Below are 21,391 nucleotides of genomic sequence, written 5' to 3' on the forward strand. Positions count from 1 at the left end.
AGAAAAAAGAAGAAAAAAAAAAAAAAAAAAAAAAAAAAAAAAAAAAAAAAAAAAAAAAAAAAAAAAAAAAAAAAAAAAAAAAAAAAAAAAAAAAAAAAAAAAAAAAAAAAAAATGAGCATTGCTGTGTTGTTTCCTGCAGGCGGCAGACTCACATTCTCATCACACAGTTGGAGCAAAGATCACCACTAAGTCAGGTAGGAGCTTCTCCCTCCTCCCCCGTGGCATCAGGTCAACCCCATCTGTGTTCAGTAGACCAGCTAGGTTGGCTTAACCAGCCTCTTCCGTATCCTTCCTGTTCCCTCCCCTTCCTGCTCCCTGTCTTTCCTGGCTCTTCCCAGGGATTTTCCAGCCACCAACTCTATCCTGCTTCTTAGCTACAAATTCTCTTTTCTTGCTGTGGCAGAAAGGTCCCCAGAGGCTCTTGGGTTTGACTGTCTGGTCCCCAGTTGGCGGAACTGTTTGGGAAGGAGAAGGCAATGTGTCCTTGTTGGAGGAGCTATGTCTTGAGGCAAGGGGAGGGGAGGGCACTTGGAGTATTCAAAAGTCTCCCACCATCCCAAATGCATTCTTTTTTTTCCTGTTGTTGATTCTAGAAGTGAGCTCTCAGCTACTGTGCTGGCCGCCTGCTGCCTCCACTCCACCCTCATGAACCCCTATTCGCCACAACTATGAGCCCCAAACAAGCTTTCTTCTATAAGTTGCCTTGGTTATCACAAAGTAGAAAAGTAAGACAATTGTTGTAGGCAGAGTTGAACCTGGCTGGTGTTTGTTTGTTTGTTTGTTTGTTTCAGTGTGGAGGTGGGGGGGCACACAATGCTTCCTTCTTTGCTTCAAAATACCATAGCAATGGTTCTGAGTAGAGTCATCCTTACGGTTACCCACATCTTATGGAATAATGTTTACCTCCACAGACGCTTTAGATGTTAAGATATCCAGTCCTGACAAGAAAGCATATATTGTACTCTGCTGGGAGTGCGAATGTAGAGACCCGGTGGTGGCGGCCTGTGAACTGGGAATCTTCTCAAGGAATTAGGTCCATGCAGGTGAGAAGATATGTATGCCTACCTCTCATTGACCACTGTAATTGTGATGGTTAATTTCAATGGAGTGGGGATATTCCTGGCAGACTAATAAAGCACTCTTTTAGAAGCGTCTGTGAGGGTGTTTCCAGAGACACATTGCTTGTGGGACAGTACCTTTGGGAGAAGATGCTCTCTTAATATAAATGGTAGCATCCTACCAGGGAGGGGAAGCTGGATGGAAGAAAAGATGGAAAGAAGGAAGCCACCAGCACACACCTGCTTCACCCTCTCTGCTTCCTGGCTGCTGGGAGGTGAATGGATTTGCTCTGCAACATCCTTCAAAATGACCTTTGCCCTCACCACCACCCAGCAACACAGAGCTAGACGACTATGGACAGAAACCTCTGAAATCCTTAAAGTGATTGATTCTCTCAAGTATCTGTCACAGTGACATGAAAAAAAATGAGCAATGCAATTGTAATACTACAAGTTTACAGAAGGGTTGAATGCTTGCAACAGAGACAAAACACACAGACGATCAGACTGTCCGCAGCCTTTGAGAATGAATGGGGGATAATCATCTATACCAGTGTGAAGGTATAGTCAAGAAACTTTTGAATAAAAAGTATAGCTTACAAGGAATATTCATGCATGTGCCCAAATTTTGAAGAAAAAAAAATCTATGTATCAAGACAAGCTTGAGTTGGGTTATCTAGGAATGAGGTTACTGAATGAAGAATTATGCTTTTTATCTAATACGTATCTGTATTGGCTGAACTTTTATTTTAAGAACACATCCGATGATGGGGGGGGGGATGTACTTGGAGCTTGCTGGGTCTGGATTAGTGGGGGGACAGCTGTTTTAGTCATTGACAAGGTGTTGGTGATTAGCTAAGAAATGAGTTAGCGACTGTCGCAGGGTGTTAATGAGTGTTTTCAATCAGTCTCCTAATTGCTGCCTATTAGTTAGCTCAAGGAGGGACGCCCCACATACTTGTGGATTCACTCTCACGCTGGTACGGCCCTGAGAGAAAGAGCCAGCCCACAGACTTGGCTTTTCATCAAAGGGCCTGGCACCTCTTTGCTCAGAGCCACTGGCTTCCTGTCTCATTCCAGGAACGCAATGGCCTCAGGACCCTCTAGTCACTTTTTACCTCAGTCCTTGTTCAGTGCTGAGGAAACAGGCATCTGCACGCGCCTCTGGGCCTACTCCTGTGTTCTTTTTGCAGGGAGGTTCTTTCCTTGGTTACACCCAGGAACCCCCTCCCCACTTTTCTGGGGACATCATTTGATGTCACTTTCTCAGCCAGGCCCACTTTCACCATCTTTAATGGTGATCTTTTTACCTTTACCTCTTTTCCCCTCCTTGGCTTTCCTGGTTTCAATTATTATCTCTCTTCCCTAACAATGACTCTTTGCCTGAACAAACTCTAGCCAAACTTTTAAACTTCTCTCCCCCCCCTTTTTTTCTTTTCCCCTTTGTTCTCTTAGTTTTTGATGGTCTCTAGTGACTTATGCTGATTTTGAACTTGATATGTAGCCCAGGCTGGCCTTGAACTCATGATCTGCCTACCTCAGCCTCCGGAGCTGGGATTACAATTGTATATTACCGTTCCAGTTTGGCGTCTCCTTTTGGCTGGGCCTCAGCCCCTGCTCATAAAGAACTGAGTAAAGCCTGACAGCTCAAGTCTACATCCCTCAGTGGACCCATAACACCCTTAAAAACAGCTGCCCTGAGAAACTTGGGGTCTCAAATAATTTACCTTCTCCAACACTAGAAGAGCCCCAACCTTCAATCAGGTTCCCATGCCCCAGGCTCTATAGAAGGGTAATTACTTGACTGTAATGGGCACCAGTAAAACAAACAAAACAAAAACAAACAGAAAGCAATTAAAGCTCAGTACCATGGGTCACTATTGTACTCCTAGTGTTAGGGGTGGGCTCCCCTACACACACTGTGGAGCTTCCTGTGGTAGAGAACTCAAGTCCTGAGGAAAAGGGAGTGTCAAAAGAAACAAGAGACCTCCTTGCATGAAAAGCTCCTGTGAGTGGGTAGAAAGATGGTCCAACCACGAGGCGTGTGTATTGTCTCAGAAAGGACCAGAGTTAAGTTCCCAGCACTCAGGTCAGGGCCTCTCACAAGCTCCTGTAACGCCTGCTTCAGGGAAACTGGCATCTTTGGCCTTTGTGGGAACCCACACTCATTCACACACACCTGCACAGACATATCCAGATAATTTCTTGAAGCAGTCTTTGAGAAAGAATAAATGAACCCTAGCTGGAGAAAATCAATAGTATGACCAAGCCCTCAAACACGTGGTGAGTGCTGCTGGCTCAGCACCGCCATCATGCAGGTTTTCCTAAAGCTCGGTTGCTTTTTACTCCAAACCAACACCTGTTACATGCCTAGGACTCCCTGTAAGCAGGTAGAGTGCAGGACAGAATCTTGTGTTACTGCAAGTTAGGGTTTGTTTGTGTGTGAAATGAAGCCCTCAGGCTCATACGCCAGAAGCTTGACTCCGAGCTGGTGACATTATTTTGTGGCATGCTGGATAGTTTACCAGCTGGGGGAAAAGCATGGGCTTGGCATGTTCGAGACTCAGGACTCAATTTTTTAAAACATGGTAGAGAACTTGGCTAGGAATTCTGTCAGATGTAAATCAAAGGTGTCTATTGTTGGCTCCGTAGGTTTTCTTAGGTGATCACAGGGCTAATTAACTATCCATGCAAATGCTTCCCCTTTTCATACACACACATACACGCTTAAAGACATTTAGTTATGACGTCATCGTTTCAGGTGACAACAAACAACTCCAAATGTAATCCTGCACTTCTAAAAAATGCTTTATATGGCCCATGGAGAAGACAAAAGTCAACTCTCAAGCAATGAACTGAAAGAGAGGAGAGAGAACCTACGCTCACGTGAAAAGCTAGATTTCTACTTTAGGATGACGTAGCTATTCAAGATGTTAATAAGCTGCTACATCATTGATACTCTCAGAAAGCCAAAGTGCTCAGCCAGGAGTTGTATGTAGCCTGTTCCCTTGCTATATTTATCAGTCTGAGACATTCCCAGTGATGCTACATCAATCACTGTCTTAGGGTTTCGATTGTTGTGAAGTGGCATCATGACCATGGCAACTCTTACAAAGGAAAACATTTAGTTGGGGCTTGCTTACAGTTTCAGAGGCTTTGTCCAGTACCATCATGGCAGGACAGGGCAGTGTGCCAGCAGACATCATAATGGAGAAGGAGCCTAGAGCGCTACATCTTGACCCGCAGGCAGCGGAAGGAGTCTGTCCACACTAGAGTAGCTTGAGCACATGAGACCTCAAAGCCCGCTGTGCCATGGGGACACACTTCCTCCAACAAGGCCACACCTGTTCCAACTAGCCACACCACACCCACTATGGGGGGGGGCATTTTCTTTCAAACCACCACAACCACAGTCAACAAAAGGAACCTGTCTTCTTCTTTCAGCCTCAAAGCACATTCGTCAGAATCCTCATTATTCTTCCCGCCACCAAAATTCTGATTCTAAGGTGTGTTCCAGTTTTGCCTTCCTTTGAAGCAAGTTATGTTCAGCTCACCAAGTCAGCAGTTCTCAAGGCTCCCCTTCCTCCAGTTCTGTTATCTCAGCCCCAGCTGTATAGCATCAATAACCTTAACCTCAACCTCCTTCAGTATTGCCTAACTGTAGTGTACAAACGTGTTGCAGGCCCCGTGAGATGCAGCTGGGAAACTTCACGCATTGGGGACTCGATCATCTTAAGGGATAGATCTGGGTTTTGGGTTTTCAGCGTATCTTAATTTTAAATTTAATTTTTTTAATTTTGAAAGATTTTAATCTTTGTTTTAGACAGGTATTTTGCCTTTTTATGGGACAATATGTATTGCGAGCAAGCTGGCCTCAAAATCATGGTAGACCACTCGTCTCAGACTCCCTTGGTATTATAGGTAGGAGACAAAACATCTTGCTTAATCTTTGTTTTTGAAAATCTTCTCTCAGCTTTTAATCCTGTGAACTAAAAGCTCTCCAGTTTTTAGTCCCAGGAATCAATTCATATGGACATTTTTAAAGCAAAAGGTTCTGTGCAGGTGGAAGTTCTAAGGCTCACTTTCTAAAGCTGCAGGGCTTTCACCTGCTAGCCCATACTAGATAGTTCGGTTAGCCGAATGGAAAACAGAAGTAGTCTTTGAAGCATCATGGGAGACATTATGGGTAGAAGTTAGAGGAACATTAGCAGGATATTATGATGTTTGGGCTATGGCCCATGGTTCCTGGCTTATGCCTCCTTTTCTAAGGCAACTGGTAGGAACTAGAATGTCTGTACCACTAATCTCCCCCAGCACTCTATCTTGAATAACCATAAAGAAATATTCCAACCTGCTATTTTCTGATAATAAGTCATAAAACCCTCATCATCGCAAAGGGGTACTATGCCATGCTCTTGAGGGAAGAATACCGGGGTGCTGAAGCACACAGACATCTCTGGATTTTCCTGCTATCAGCTTTGGACAAGCAAAGACTCCCATAGACCCTCACAGGACATGGTGAAGAGGCTTCTGATAGACTAACCTGTGGAGCTTGCAGGGAAAAAATGAGAACTCATCCCCACAGAGGAGGGTGGTACCCTCCTACTCCACAGGGACAGAAGGTCCTGCGCCCCGGGCTCTTGGAGACCTTGTCCTACATATCTTTCACGTGGCTAAACATTTGTGGCCCTTGAAATATCCTTTGTAAATAAGTGGAGATGTAATTACAGTGTTTCCCAAGTCTAGCAAGTCATGCTAGTAAGGAGGACGAATAGAATCCAAGGAGGATGGCATGGACCCCCAACTTCTGGGCAGCCAGAAGTTCTAAGTACCCAGGTTCATGGTCCAAAGGGGTTTAGTCTTGGGGACTAAGCTCTCAATTCATGGGTTCTGTCACTCTGCCCAGGTGGGCAGTGTTAGTGGTGAGTTGAACTGGAAGATACCAACCTGGGGGATTACTTCATGGAGGGGGCAGATTCCTCATCTTTCAGAGTCATAGATATCTGCTATGTTGGCTGTAGTGTGTCAATACAAGAACAAAATAAAATAATTTTTTCTCCCAGTAGAATTAGTGCTGAAAAGATTCCTTCTTTAAAAACAGCTGAGATGTTCACATGCTTATTAAAACCCATCAGTAGAGTATTGTTTCCTTCAAAGCGTAACCTATGGGCTCACAGCAAAAGACATAGCTCGGACGCCCATTTGAAACTTCCTAAATTTAATTTCCACCTGTTACATTTCAAAAAGATTCCAGTTGCTTCATAATCACGGCAATGTATGAGAAAGGCTTTATGTATCTGTCACTAGTTCCCATGTGAGCTTGAGGTGAGACCTCCGGTAGAGCTGACTGGAGTAACATGCTGACACACTGAGGCATCCTTCCAAGGCTCATCCAGCAGATGACTGACATGGCTAAGTAGGACCTCCATTTCTCATCCTTCATGGTGAGCCTAAAGCCTATTGCTTATTAACAGAGCAGATGGCTGGGCATAATGCCGCCTAGCTATCATCCCAGAACTTGGAAGGTCTACTCATGAAATCACCAGTTGAAGTCCAGCTAGGGATACAAAGGAAGACACTACAGTCCAAAACCAAACAAAACAAAAACAAAAAACACTGAAGTCCAGGTGTGGTGACTCGTGTCTATAATCTCACTTACTTCAGAGGTGGTGGCAGGTGGATCAGAAATTCACGTTCTTCTATGACTATATAGTGAGTTTGAGGCCAACTGAGACTAGTTGAGATTTTTTTTTTTAAGCCTAAATCCAACCCCAGCAAGTTGAGGTAAGCAATGAAAGCCCAGAGCTGCCAGGTGCCGATGGTTGAAGGCTTCATCAGGTCTCTTGGTGAGAAACAAGAGGCAGCTGAATCATACTGAGACAGTCCCTCCCCCTCCCCATCAATATGCTAACTATAAGTGACACCCCGAAGCATGAACATCAAGAGAGATTTAAGGAGAAGAAGACTTGAAGAGCGACTGTTCAAAGAGGTTCACTCAACAGGAGAAGCAAGGCAAGGAGCCAGGGAGCCTCAGAGGGAGTGGTGGGGTGGGGACACTTGCATGCACAGACTGATATGCAGGGCAGATTTTTCCACCATCAGAGGGTTCAGAACACTTCTTTCTCTTGAAGTTGCTTGGCAGCTGCAGGCTCTCTCTGGAATGTTCCTGTACTTGGGCAGACCTTGCTAGTTTCTCATTGACCAAGGCCACAGAGTGTCCTGAGCTGCCAGCCCTCTGGGAGTTTCTCAGCTGCCCAAGGAACAGTCCTTCCAGTGAATGCCCTCAAATCTTGATCTGGGTCACCATATGTGACCTCGTGCCAACGTCAGTCCTTGTTGAGATGAATCCGATCAAATGAAGCCAGAGGAATGCCATCTCACTGCCTAAACAGGTCCTTAAGTCAGGTCACCATCAAGAGGATGTGGTCCCCAGAGGGCGAAGGTCTAAATCAACCTTACTGACATGTGACTCCATTTGGAGAAAGACACAGGCTTAAAGCGCCATGTGATATTCTTAAAGTAATGGGAAACCTTACAAAAGGCCTTTGAGAGCTACTCTAAATGGAAATAGGATGTAAATAGTGCCATGGCCAAAGGTACCAAACAGGCTATGATGGGGTTACCGGGAAGAACATATCCTTCAGGAAGAGAAAATATTGGGCTTCTTCTGAGATATTTCTGATCCTCAAATCATAGAATTTGACTCTTATAACCCATGATCCAAAGGGTTGCTCTGATCTGCACCTCGGCCAATGACATCTATCACCCTTTCTAGTCTTATCTGTCCCATTGGACACCTCGTTGTTGCTTGCACCCTCACACCTCCACTAGCCCCACTGTGCCATAAAGACATATTCATATCATAACAGTTTTCTTAGTCTACTTTTTTCTTCTTTTTTAACTAGACAAATGTCTGGCTTTTCTTAGCGACATCTATGCCTCCAGGCAGCCAGGAATTCCTCACTTCTCCAGCCTTCTGGACATGAGACAATGAAGGTTTCCCATGTGCCATTCAAAAACTGCCCTCTATACAACCACGTGGACACATCATCAACACATGCCCCACATCTAAACATAGGTTGTAACAAGAGAGCTGGCTTATTTGGCTCTGGCTGCATTTAGAACTGGTATCCAAGATCCCCAGTGAGTTTCACTGCTAGTTTGAATTGAAGACAGGTAAATTTGGCTTTGATAGGAGCATATGTATGAAGAGGCAAAAATTCTGGGATGGATGGGTAGATGGATAATGCAGATAGTATTATGGAATAAATGTCTATAACCCCTTACATCCTAAATGTTGCAACTCTGCTCTCTCATGCAACAGTTTCAGGAAGTGAGGTATTTGAGGGGTAACTGGAGTTAGAGGAAGTCAGGAGTGTGTCCCACTAATGAATGGCATTAGCATCCATAAAGGGAATCGTATTCAATCTCTCTGCCATGTAAGAGTTGCCATGGTCATGGTGCCACTTCACAACAATCGAAACCCTAAGACAGTGATTGATGTAGCATCACTGGGAATGTCTCAGACTGATAAATATAGCAAGGGAACAGGCTACATACAACTCCTGGCTGAGCACTTTGGCTTTCTGAGAGTATCAGTGATGTAGCAGCTTATTAACATCTTGAATAGCTACGTCATCCTAAAGTAGAAATCTAGCTTTTCATGTGAGCGTAGGTTCTCTCTCCTCTCTTTCAGTTCATTGCTTGAGAGTTGACTTTTGTCTTCTCCATGGGCCATATAAAGCATTTTTTTAGAAGTGCAGGATTACATTTGGAGTTGTTTGTTGTCACCTGAAACGATGACGTCATAACTAAATGTCTTTAAGCGTGTATGTGTGTGTATGAAAAGGGGAAGCATTTGCATGGATAGTTAATTAGCCCTGTGATCACCTAAGAAAACCTACAGAGCCAACAATAGACACCTTTGATTTACATCTGACAGAATTCCTAGCCAAGTTCTCTACCATGTTTTAAAAAATTGAGTCCTGAGTCTCGAACATGCCAAGAAGACACATTAAGAAGGCAGCCATCCATCAATCAAGAAGCAGGCCCTTACATAATGGTATTTGTAAAGCCTTATGATTATGGTGTCATTGTCTCCATTTTAATGTGGTGTCCATGAGCTGTTTCTATGAGGTGTGACAGATATGTACTCAGACACACGTGATCAAAAGGTACGTACTTTGAGGTCAGGGCGATGTGAGTCTGGGTCCAGTACTTCCTTACCACCCAAGGGACATGGGTGTCCTGTTTACCTTTGAAGCCCCAGGCTATTATCTCTACGGGGTCACTGTGAAGGTGAAGCCTGTGGTGTGGGCATCAGCCACAGCGTGCTGCCTTCTGACCCCCCTTGCCCACACTCCGGAGTCTGGTACCAGCTCAGCTTTCCCAGGAGCCTGCAGAGTCCCTGTGTCTGGGATGCCGTCTCCACTGGCTTCAGGTGAGACAGAGAGCCATCACTTCCTCTCCACAAACTTTCCCCTGTGGCTATGGCCCAGAGAGTCTTGTGCAATGGGCCCCTCCCCTGGAGGACCTAGTTAGTTCATGAGCAGCTCTGAAAAAGCAAATACGAACCTCTGCTTGGTTATATTTTTATCTTAGAACATTTGAAGATCAAGTTTTTACCTGTTTTTATATACATACGGTAAGCACCTCGGGTAGTTGTTGGCTGACAACTTGTTATCAAATTAACTGAGTTCCAAGCCACACCCAATCTGTTGGCCTATGAGAAGTAATCTGTGTTGTTTTAATATCTATGGCATTTTATTACAGCTATTCACATGCACTGAAATAACTGGATGAATGGATAAATAGATGGATTGGGAGAGAGAGACAGAGACAGAGAGACAGAGAGATCCAGAAATACAAGGTGGTTGGGAAAGGGAGTGTCCTCCTTAGCAATTCCTGTCTCTAGGCCTTCAACACAGGAACAGCTCTTGAATCTTTGTATACTCTCGGGAGGGGGCGGGACTGAGAGCTGTGAGAGACCTAGCTATCTTAATAACTGTTACTAACATGAAACAGTCCTGCCAAGACACAGGAAGATATTCCCACCCCATGGCCATGACCCCCTGCCCTTTCTGCAATGCCTCCTTAACTCTTCCTTGGGGGCAGTAATCAGTGGCTCTCAAAGGCAGATCCAAAGAGCTATGATGAATTATAGCCTTTGTAAAGGAACAAAAGCAGCTGTCAGGCTGGGCTGACAGCTCAGCTGGTAGGGTGTCTGGCTTGCAAGCACAGCAACCTGAGCTCTACAGTCAGAACTCAAATGAAAAAAATAATCTGGGCACAGTGGTGTGTGCTTGGAATCTCGGCACTGAGGGAGGCAAAGATGGGTGGGTCTCTGGGGTTCACAGGCCAGCAAACCTAACCTATGGGAAGAGGTTTGGCCAAGGAGAGACAGTCTCAAAAATAAGATGGACAGGGCCATTGAAGTGACCCGGAAGGTAAAGGCACTCACTGCCATACTTGATGACCTGAGTTCAGTCCCCAAGATCCCACATAGTTGAAGGAGAGAACCAATTCCTACAAGTTGTCCTGTAACCTCTATACATGTGTCGTGACCTGCACATGTGCGCGTGCACACACACACACACACACACATTTCATACACACACAAATATTTATATTTAAAGAAATTTAAAACAAATAATAGGGTGGATGTCACTAGAGGAACAAAGCTCAAGATTGACCGTGGACCTTACACACACACATACATGCACATGCACACACACACACACACACACACACACACACACACACTCCAAAAGAAGACAGACATGCACACATATAGAAACTAAGAGGTCACAGTTAATCAGTCATAAGTTTTCTTAGGCAAAACAGTGAGCTGAACAGTATTGGATGTCAAATACTACTGTGACCAGTAATATTATAATTAGAATAAACCCACACTCCTCTGACATAGTAACTATGAAAGACAGTATTTAGATGTTAAATCAAGCTGAATTCTTTATCATCATGCCTTTCTGTCAACTGAGTCTTCCAGAATTGAAATTCAGAGTCCATGATGTCCAGTAGATTGAGGAAGAAGAGATTAAAACACCTTGATTATTGATGTTTAGGCCACTTAAATGATTATTCAAGAGAAGTTACACCCTCAAATAAGACCAGCCTAACATTCAGGTAGTGAAAATACGCATGAGCACTGAAGGAGCTCAGGGCAGCATTCACTTGGTTCACAAACGTACATGATGTACAGGAGGCAGTGATCCAAAGCAAAACCCTATCAGGGCCCTCAACATTCTTGACCACAGTCCAGAGGTCTAAAAGGGCACAATGGCATTTTCAGAAGTCTCAAAGATTCTTCCTGTTAGGACAGATAAGCGACGGTTAATTTTCTTTTCTTTTCTTCCAAGACACCACAGAGGCACTGAGAAACTTGCAAGGTAAGGCTTATAAATGTCAAGCTTTAGCTAGTTGGTCTCAGTGAGCTAGCCTCACACACGTTTCAAACGCAAGCCAGTAAGCCTGCTTCTTCCTGCTCGTCTCACCCAGTGTGATCAAAGATCATGACTCATCCACCGAGGCTGCCTTGGTGTTTTGTGTTTTCTGGTTTTTTTCCTGAGCCTCATCGTAACTGAAAGTACACTTGAACTTTGAAACAGGCTATGATGGTTCTTACACATGAGCTGTACTCACAACTACAAGCCTCAGTCGCTTTCAATTGAAAGACTAGATCATATATTGCTAGAATTTGACGTGTTGCATGCACCTTAAAGTGGACAGCCAATTGGCTAAGGACTTGAAAGACTTGTGTTGGCAGAAGAACTTCTTAATTGAGTGTGTGTGTGTGTAGTGTGTAGTGTGTTTTGATGTGTATTCATGCCTGTGTGTTCATGTGTCTGCATGTATTTGTGTGTCAAGTGTGTGTATGTATTCATGTATATGTGTGTGTCTGCGTGTGTCTGTGTGTCAAGGGTATGTTTTTATATATTCATGTATGTGTGTGTATCTGAGTGTCAAGTGTATGTTTGCATGTATTCATGTATGTGTGTTCATGTGTGTCAAATGCATGTTTGTGTATGTTCGTGTATATGTATGTGTTTGTGTGCCAAATGTGTGTTTGTGTGTATTCATGTATGTGCATTCATGTGTGTCAAGTGCATGTTTGTGCATATACATGTAAGTGTATTCATGTGTATATTGTCAAGTGTGTTTGTGTGTATTCATGTGTGTGTACATGCACATAAATTCATGTGTGTGTTTCAAGTGTGTGTGTCAAGTGTGTGTGTTCATGTGTGTGTATTCATGCATGTGCATTCATGTGTGTTTCAAGTGTGTATGTTCGTGTATGTGTGTTCATGTGTGTTTGTGTGTGTATTCATGCATTGGATTCATATGTGTGTATACTGATGCATACGCTTTCATGTGTTGTGTTTTCATGTGTGCAAATGTGAGCACACACATGCTAAGGACACATGTGGATTGGAGAACAGCCTCTGGTGTCGGTGCTCTCCTTGTGTGTTTGTGACTGAATCTTGTTGGCTCACACTGCTTATGAGAGGCTATGGGTGCACACTCCCGGGCATCCTCCTGTTTCCACCTCCCATCTCGAAGTAGGTGATGAGATTGCAGCAGTTGTCATCCCGTGTCCAGCTCTTACACAGATTCGAGGAGTTTCCTCAGTTCTCCCCCTTGCAGGGCAAGCACTTTTATTCACGGAGCCATCGCCTCAATCCAAAAGAGCTGTTCACCTTGTCGCTCTCACATGGTATTTTTGAGTTTTCAAGTATGATGCAGTTCCCCCCCACCTTTTTTTTTTTTTTTTTTTGCGGGATGTCCGCGAGCCATTTCTTTGAGGGAGTAGCAGACACTCAGGTACACTTGAGCCAAAAGGGTATGCACTTTGAAGTCAGGAAGATGTGAGTCTGTGTCCCTCCCAAACTTCCCCGCCACCCAAAAGACATAAGTGTCCTCCTCCACCTTTGAAACCCCAGGCTATTATCTCTACGGGGTCGCTGTGAAGGTGAAGCCTGTGGTGTGGGCATCAGCCACAGTGTGCTGCCTTCTGACCCCCCTTGCCCACACTCTGGGGTCTGGTACCAGCTCAGCTTTCCCAGGAGCCTGGAGAGTCCCTGTGTCTGGGATGCCGTCTCCACTGGCCTCAGGTGAGACAGAGAGCCATCACTTCCTCTCCACAAACTTTCCCCTGTGGCTGTGGCCCAGAGAGTCTTGTGCAATGGGCCCCTCTTCTGGAGGACCTAGTTAGTTCATGAGCAGCTCTGAAAAAGCAAATACGAACCTCTGCTTGGTTCTTTTTATTTTAAAGCATTTGGGAATCAACACTTCAACTTCCGTGTGTGTGTGTGTGTGTGTGTGTGTGTGTGTGTGTGTGTGTGTTTGCGAGTGTGTGCACTTTAGGCTATTTTTTGACAGATGTTTGATGTTAAAAGAACTGACCTAGTTCATCCATCATCAATGCCTTAGACATCTAGCGGGCACTTGTATGTATCGTATGTACCAGATCCTAGTCCAGGCACCAAGAGTTCAAAAACAGGGAAAGCCTGGTTTCTGTTTGTGATGGTCTCACAGTGTAGGAAAGACGAGAGACCCATGTCCTCAGTTAATGCACCTTAAGCAACTTTCAGTAGAAGTCTGCCAAATGACACACTTTACCCAGACCCTTAAAGTTCAAGGTCTCCTTTCTCACCTTTCACCCCCACAGCCCTGCAGTAAGCAAGGTGTTACTCTTACTAATCATTTCCAGGTCGGCTATAAGGAAGTCAAGGACAGGGAGGGGAAGTAACACGACCAAGATCACAGGGAGGATAACCACAATCCTGTGTCTCCTTCGCCCATGTCCCTCCACCGTTGTGGGGGCCTCTCCTGGAACATGTAGAAACACGTTCAGAATGTATTTCCTCACACTCACAAATGCCATGCCAATGCCGCCTGCAGCCTGCTCCCATGAGTGACGGGTCAGACACAGCCCCCTCGGACTCTGGCTTTGGCCTCCCTGCTATAGTCTTCTTGTTCTATTTTGGCATCAAGCAAAACCAAGCAGACTCTAGTCATGCCTCAGGCTTTCCTGTATTGTTTCTTTTCCAAAACGCTCCCTTCCTCCATGTGTCCAGCTCCACGTTCTATTTTCTGCAGAGAGGGAGGGAAGGAGGGAGGGAGAGAGAGAGAGAGAGAGAGAGAGAGAGAGAGAGAGAGAGAGAGCACATGTGTGTGTGAGTGTGTGTGTGAGTGTGTGTGTNAGAGAGAGAGAGAGAGAGAGAGAGAGCACATGTGTGTGTGAGTGTGTGTGTGAGTGTGTGTGTGAGTGTGTGTGTGTGTGTGTGTGTGTGTGTGTGTGTGTGTGTGCAGGTCTGTCACAGTCTCTGGGAAGCCCTTCCTGAGGACCTTCCCCCAAGTTATTTTCACAGCTGACCACAGGGCCCTGATCATAGGTCATACTTTCTTACTGTACCATGCTTAGCTTATTGTCCTCCCCCCCCCCCACTAGACCATGGGTCCCTTAGGGCTATTTCTGCTGCCGGTGTGTTCGACACATTAGTTTTTTTACCTGATTAGATAAATAAATGAAACCTCAAAGTATCCTCCCATGCCTGAAGCACCTCTTGCAGCCGATAGAACTTAGAATGAATGCCTAGCCCATCACCAGTCTCTGAGCTCCTACAAGATGACGGGTGCAGCTAGACTCCCTGGTAAACGACTCCTTGTAAATGACTATCACCAGCAGGTAATATATTGCCTGTAATTCATGACGCAGGGCTTCGATCCCTAGAGAACCACTGTCTCTGGCTGCCCTACCCTTTCTGAAGAGCTTTTGTGATGAAAAGTCTCACATCCAAGATTGTCGAATCATATCTGCTTGCTGCTATGTGCCCTGTGCTTAGAATAGTACCCGGCACCCAGTGACGTCAAGAAATACTAGCTGAATGAAAGACTGAATGACTGGATGGACAACACGCATGTGTAGTTCCTGTTAAGCGGACACATTGCGACTATGAGTCCTGGACGCTCTGAAACCAGCTTGGGATTGGACGGGCATCTCACAAGGGGAGCTAAACCACAGACAGGCTCCAGAGGGACCTGTGATCTATGGCTTTCATTAAAAGGAAGCTTCACAACGTAGGGCCTTTCTTAAGAATCTGAACAAAGAATTCTTCCCCCACGCAACCACTGACTGGAGAGCTCACAGAAGGAATGAGCTGGCTGTCCCAGGGGTGGGTAGAATGCCTATGCTGTGTGTTACAACGGAGTGAGGAAGCCCATGTGAGGGCGGGAAAAGAGCTCAAACTAGAGAGGAAGAAAGCCTGCCAGCAGAGAGGCAAGCAGAAGCTGTGGGCCTGCTGAGGTCATGCCAGCCTTAAGAAAGTGACAGAGGAAGAGGAACTGGTTGCCTAAATTCCTGACAGCTTTCTTGCTTTGGACCCAGGTCCGTTGCATCCTGACCGAGGAGGGAGCAGCTTGCTCACAGATGGAGCAGGATTTTAAAACATGCCACTTTCAGAGCTCCCTGAGCTCCCCCAATGTCTGTGTGAGAAGAGGGAAAACATACTGTCTGGCCTAGCTGTAAGGATGAGCGCATTTCCCTTTCCTACTGTAAGGATGGGATGGACGCGCACGTCTACACAAGATGCCTAGACTGACAAGGGCTGGATTAGGGTCTTTTAGTATCTGCTGCATCCAGTCTGTTTTTACGCTGTCCAAACTGGCCTATCTTTGCCGGCCAGGTAGACTTGCTTTTCTCTGACCAGGCAAAGACAGAAAGTAAACATAAGACCTGATGCCCACTGCTTGGCAAAAACTAACAAACACCAACCCCCTGTGCTCTAAATTACACAAATGTGAAGTTAGCAGGTGCTAGCCTTGGTTGCTGACCTAGAGTACCACCAGCTTAGAGCCCGTCATTATACTTTGGACAAGACTGACTCACGGATCCAAAACGGTGTCTGTCCCTCACAAAGCTTAACTAAGACTTCCTGGATGCTAACGACAGGAGTACAACCTGGCAGCCCCTGCTTATTGTGCAGTCCTGGGAGAAAAACACACCAGAACCAGGCAACTCCAGTAAAGCTCTGAGTGAGGAACAAGACTGGCAAGATGGGTGTGAAAACCGAGAGACCCTTAGTGCATACAATGAGAACTTCAATGCAAGATTCCACTTTTGAAAAATTGGTTTTATTTACCAAAGCATTAGATTTCAGAAGTCCAGAGGTTTGGTTAACCCCAAAGGCCTGGGAGTTTAAAACCAAACAAACAAAAAACCAAAAATCAGTCTAAGCTCTTAAGATGCAAAAGCAACCCCAGTTTGACTTTTAAAAACTACGTATTTGAATATCTTTGGGCTTTTACCCATTTTGCATGACTTTTAAATTATGAAACTATGGTTTTTGCTGACAAAATACAAGTGTTTTATGTAGAAAAATTAGCTCCTGAATCCAAAAGTCAAATAAAAGCCTCTATACTATGAGATATCTTCCGTTCTAAAATTTGATAACAACCCAGGGCAATGAAGGAAGCAGGGGCTCTTAGAATGTCTCCATACACTGCAGGCATCAAGCAGGCCTTTAAAAATGATCGACATTGAATGACCCTGATTGCAGCAGTTGACAGTTTTAGGGGCTGAGTCTCAAGGAAGGACCAGAAGCTAAGGCAGGAGGTGGGATGATGGGTGAAGGCAGGAGAATGTGGTCCTTTGTCTTAGAGTAGGTATTGTCAGAGAACCCAAGAAGAAATTCCCTCTTTCTCTTTTCCCTCTAAGGCATTGTCAAAGATAGCTTTTTCCTGCTTGATGTTCATCCAACAGCAGAGACTAACACCAGGGAATTAACTCATTATTAGAAGTGATGATACTGGAAGAACTCGTTGATAAATAGCTTAATCAGGATTGGAAGCAAGAAAAAGGCTTCGGGAGGGTGTGGAAGAGGGGTGAAGAAGAGAGAAGGGAGCAGGCATCCATGCTTTAAGGTTCCACTTGTTTAGGCCAACTCTCAAAACAGTATTCCAATACTGCCAGGGCAAAAGTAGGCAAGCCTCATGCTTGACTACACCTTAGAGTCACCTGATGCCCAGGCTGCACCTGATGCCAGTTCTAGCAGAAGCCCTGAGATGGACCCATCCAGGAACTATTTTATTATTGTTTTCTATTTCCCCCAAATGATCCTATGTATAACTAGGATTGAAACTTGGCATCTGAAAGAAAGACGTTTTAGACAAGAAAGAAAGAAAGAAAGAAAGAAAGAAAGAAAGAAAGAAAGAAAGAAGAAAGGAAGGAAGAAAGAAAAAAGAAGGAAAAGAAAAAAAAGCCTGGCTATCTTTCAGCATGCAGATTCAGATTAAGTAGGTCTCTCTGGAAGGGACTAAGTTTAGCAGCAAAGGCTGGGTCTAGGACAGCTTCATAGGACCTTTCTCTAGATACTGCCTCTGAGCATGCCCAGAGTTTCTGGCAAGGGTCTGGAGTTGTGCTACTATAGCACCAGACCTAAGGACTATTGTCAAAAAGAGACTAATCTTCTTATTCTGCTCCTGAGCTGACTTGGGCATCCCAGCCTGTTCAGAGGCTGCGGCTGTCATAGGAAATGCTCTGCCTATCCATGAGGGACCAGCTCATTCTTTATCCTCATGATTCAAAGAAAGGTGATGTCACAGTTCTTAGAGACCTGTCTTAGTTTGGGTTTCTATTGCTGTGAAGAGAGACACCACGATCACAGCAACTCTTATAAAGGAAAACATTTAATGGAGGCTGGGTTACAGCTTCAGAGGTTTAGTCCATTACTGTCATGGCAAGGAATAGAGTGATGTGTAGTCAAGCACATGCTAGACAAGGAGCTAAAAGTTCTACATCTTGATCTGCAGGCAGAAGGAGACTGACACACTAGGCCTAGCTTGAACATATAAAACCTCAAACACTGCCCTCATAGTAACTCACTTCCTCCAGCAAGGCCACACCCACTCCAACAAGGCCACACCTCCTAATTATAGGGCAACTTCTTATGGGTCGAGCATTCAAACATGTGAGCCAATAGGCCATACCCATTCAAATCTCCACAAAACCCAAAGCTTAGTTCTGAAAGCTGGGAAAACAGCCTCCTGGAAGAAGTTCACTCTCCCTACCTGAGCACCAACATGCTGGGAGGTAGGGGACGAATGCACTGAAAGCTGCCACTTCCTCATATCCATTATAAGGACAGGGGAAAACCAGATTCCCTGAAGATAAATAGATGCCCCTGTCACTGCCACATGGCGCATGTGCGTACACGCACATCGAAAGTTCTTACTGTTATTCACCCGCATGCAGCTTTAATTCCAGACTTTAAAAACTCGAGACACAGTTATGCTTGTTAATCTACTTTCACCAACTAAACTACTATTCACTTGTCTCAAGATCATTGGGAGGGTTAATCTTTTAATCTTTTTAGAAATCAATCAAGATCATCAACAGCTCCAATTCTGTTTGGCCCCAAAGCAGAAGACAACATGCTTTTCCACTCAGAGGAAGAGTCTGAAGACGAGCCGGGCGGTGGTGGCATACGCTTTTAATCCCAGCACTCGGGAGGCAGAGGCAGGCGTATCTCTGTGAGTTCGAGACCAGCCTGGTCTACAGAGCTAGTTCCAGGACAGGCTCCAAAGCCACAGAGAAACCCTGTCTCGAAAAACAAAACAAACAAAAACAAAAAAGTCTGAAGATGAGATCTTACAACCTGAACTTTTTCCAAGGGAATCTTCAAAATCAGAACAGAAACACTGCCAACGCTTCCTGAACACACTGGGTAGCAAAGACCGTATCCGGCAAAGAAAACAGTCAGTTTTGGTGACCAACAGAGTTAGGTAGCTGGAGTGGAGCCAGATGCACAGAAGTGTGCTCTTTTCAAACTAGAACGTGGCTTTGGGTAGAAATGAGGTTGAGTTCAAGATCATGGAGACGACTCATTGGGTAAGGGTACTTGACTCCAAGCCTGAGGGTTTGGATTCCATCACCAAGTCCGTGCAAACTGGCCTCTGACTTCTCCGTGCACGCCGAGGTTTGCCTGTGTGTGCACATACACAAATAAACAAACCGGGCGGAGGGTGTCAAGGGATGCATGACCCCAGAGCACTGGAAAGGCGCAGGGGTTCTGTGCCTGGGAGCGGTGGGGGTGCAGTTCGCTTCAGCAAGCGCTATCTTGAATCTGGTCATTCTCACGTCCTCCCTGTCTAGTTTCCCAACTCCTGTGCAGCCTTCACAGGTTGAGAATTATAAAAACAACCCTTGGAAACTGGACACATCGGCTGGACTAAAAGACAAAAGTTCTCCAGTTCTTAGGATATTTAAATTATGACTTAATCCCCCTCATGTCTCCACACAATATCCCACACCAGCGTTCCACATTAACCACTGAGATTTGAGAGACAAAGTTAAGCCATTAGTCCTCCATCACGCAGTACAGCTTGGGCAACATCAGGCCTCAGTGAAGTTCCTGGTTTCTGCCTGTCCTCCGAGGACACAACGCAGAAGCAATACTGACTCTAGACTTTCCAGATGGTAGATACACACACAGCCAGGCCAAGGTCTCATTAACACCTCCATGGGTTTTCACAGTCAGGGAAACGTGAATCCCAGGTCCTCTTACCAGCAAGCCCGCTAAGAAATCTCTATTTCAGAAGCAGGAGTGAGTGCCTGCCAGTGCTTCCAAGCCCTGTACTAAGGCCAGTCCCTGAAGTGAGGGAACCACACCCTTCTGAGGGACCACAGTCATGCCAAAGACCGGTTAGCCCAAGACCTAAATTAGCCCAAGAACCAAAGCCAACACCGGTACCGCCTGGCGCCGCACAGCGGAGAGCGAGTCCAGGGGAACTCGCATAAACCGCGCCGCTCTGCACCCGCGCAGGAGATAGGCGCACCCACTTGGGCGCACCCACCGGCCGCCTGCCCCTCAGCCGAGGGACACCAAGCTTCTGCAGCTCAGCTGGAGGTGGCGATGTGAAGACAGCAGCTTTCGCCCTTGCTCTCAGCACCCCTCCTCCCACGGTTGCCCCGCGGGCTTCCAGGGATGATAACCACACAGTGACTGCCACCTGCCCGTGGCTAGCCCTTCCTGGACCACCCCAGGCCATCCCGCGCCACCCTTACCTGAACCGGAGATGTGGACCCGGAGCGGGCGGCCCCTGCTCGAGGCGGACGACAGGTCGCTCTGGGAGCGGCCGCGGGGACTTGGGTCCCCGGGTAGCCAGCGCAGGGCAGGAGCGGCCGGGCCGGGAGCCTCGGGCTCGGGGTCCAGATCCACCGCTGCCACCGCCTCCTGGCCGGCTGGCTGGTCCGGGGACATCTCAGGGCTCCCATCGGCTTCCGCCATCGGCCCTAGGCGCCGGGAGGGAGCGAGCTCAGGCAGGGTGGGGCCGGCGCAGAGGGCTGAGCAGTCCGCTGCGGCCCCGCGTGGAGCCCCCGGCCGGCTGGCAGGGCGGGGAGGCGGCCGCAAGCAGCGGTGCGCAGCGCGGGAGGAGGAAGAACACAGAAAAGTTTGCACAGGAAGGAGCCGCCTACAGCCGGCTCTCGCTCCCGCCGGTGACAGACACGGGGCCCCCCAAGCCTGCTGCCCTCAGTGCCCGGGAACCTGCCCGGCTGCTCCACCCCCAGGCGCGGCCCCTCCACCGGAAGGCTGGGGTCTGCAGCCGCTGGCCCAGCAAGGCTCTCCCAGCCCGGTCACAGAGAAGTGAAGTTTAAGCTGCAGAGCTGAGGTGCAAGCTCAGGGTTAACATTAACAGTACCATTTGCAGTCAGTCGGGGCGGGGCGAGGACACGCGTGCACACACCTGACGGCTTGTGATAGGACAAGGACCCAGTGACCGTCATCTGTAATTTACAGGTGCGAGATACTGGCGCCAAAGGGCACTGGGTTTGCCCGGGGATTCCTGGCAGAGCTGGAGTCCCTTGTCAAGTCTGCTCCTTTGATCCTCCCTCTACTACCTCCTGCCCTTGTCAAAGCTCATCTCGGCCTCTCACAGCCCCACATTCCTGGGCTTCCGTCTGTGCTGGGTCACAGGCAAAGGTCGCGGTTTTTTAAAAGCTCGGTCTTCTGAGGGCTGAATTCGTGTCACAGATGTGGTGTCTGAGTCGATGCTTTCCAATGGGAGAGCAGCTGAGATGACTGGCAGTGGGTGCCTCCGTCTACAGCAAAGGGAGCAGTGATTTTGCTCATTGGAATCCCAGCCTTATCAGTTTCACAGTCAGGTCCCCAAGTAGTGGCTGGCCCAGAACTGAAAAGCTGTAAACCAGAGCTGGGTGGTTCTCTAAGTTTCTGGCAGTGGAGGAGTGTTTCTGGGCTTCACAAATGGACCATAAAAGCAGGAAGAGAAGGAGACTGAGAGGGGAAGGGTGGCCAGA

General features: G+C 46.6%; 1 protein-coding gene across 3 annotated transcripts in view; it reads right to left on the bottom strand.

Moving 5' to 3' along the window:
• The window catches only part of Phactr2 (phosphatase and actin regulator 2), a 275,578-nt gene extending 254,830 nt beyond the window's left edge, over positions 1-20,748 (bottom strand). Inside the window, exon 1 of one of the 3 annotated variants that reach the window (XM_050122219.1) lies at positions 20,141-20,748. In XM_050122219.1, the coding sequence (XP_049978176.1) occupies positions 20,141-20,363 (223 nt within the window). In that variant the 5' untranslated portion in view covers positions 20,364-20,748. The remainder of the gene's footprint in view (positions 1-20,140) is intronic. The other 2 variants (XM_050122217.1, XM_050122216.1) reach the window with 2 other exon arrangements.
• Positions 20,749-21,391: the final 643 nt, after the last annotated feature.

Source organism: Alexandromys fortis, unplaced genomic scaffold (genome assembly GCF_014885135.2).
Source record: "Alexandromys fortis isolate MF-2015 unplaced genomic scaffold, M_Fortis_MF-2015_v1.1 scaffold_215, whole genome shotgun sequence".
Lineage (NCBI taxonomy): Eukaryota > Metazoa > Chordata > Mammalia > Rodentia > Cricetidae > Alexandromys > Alexandromys fortis.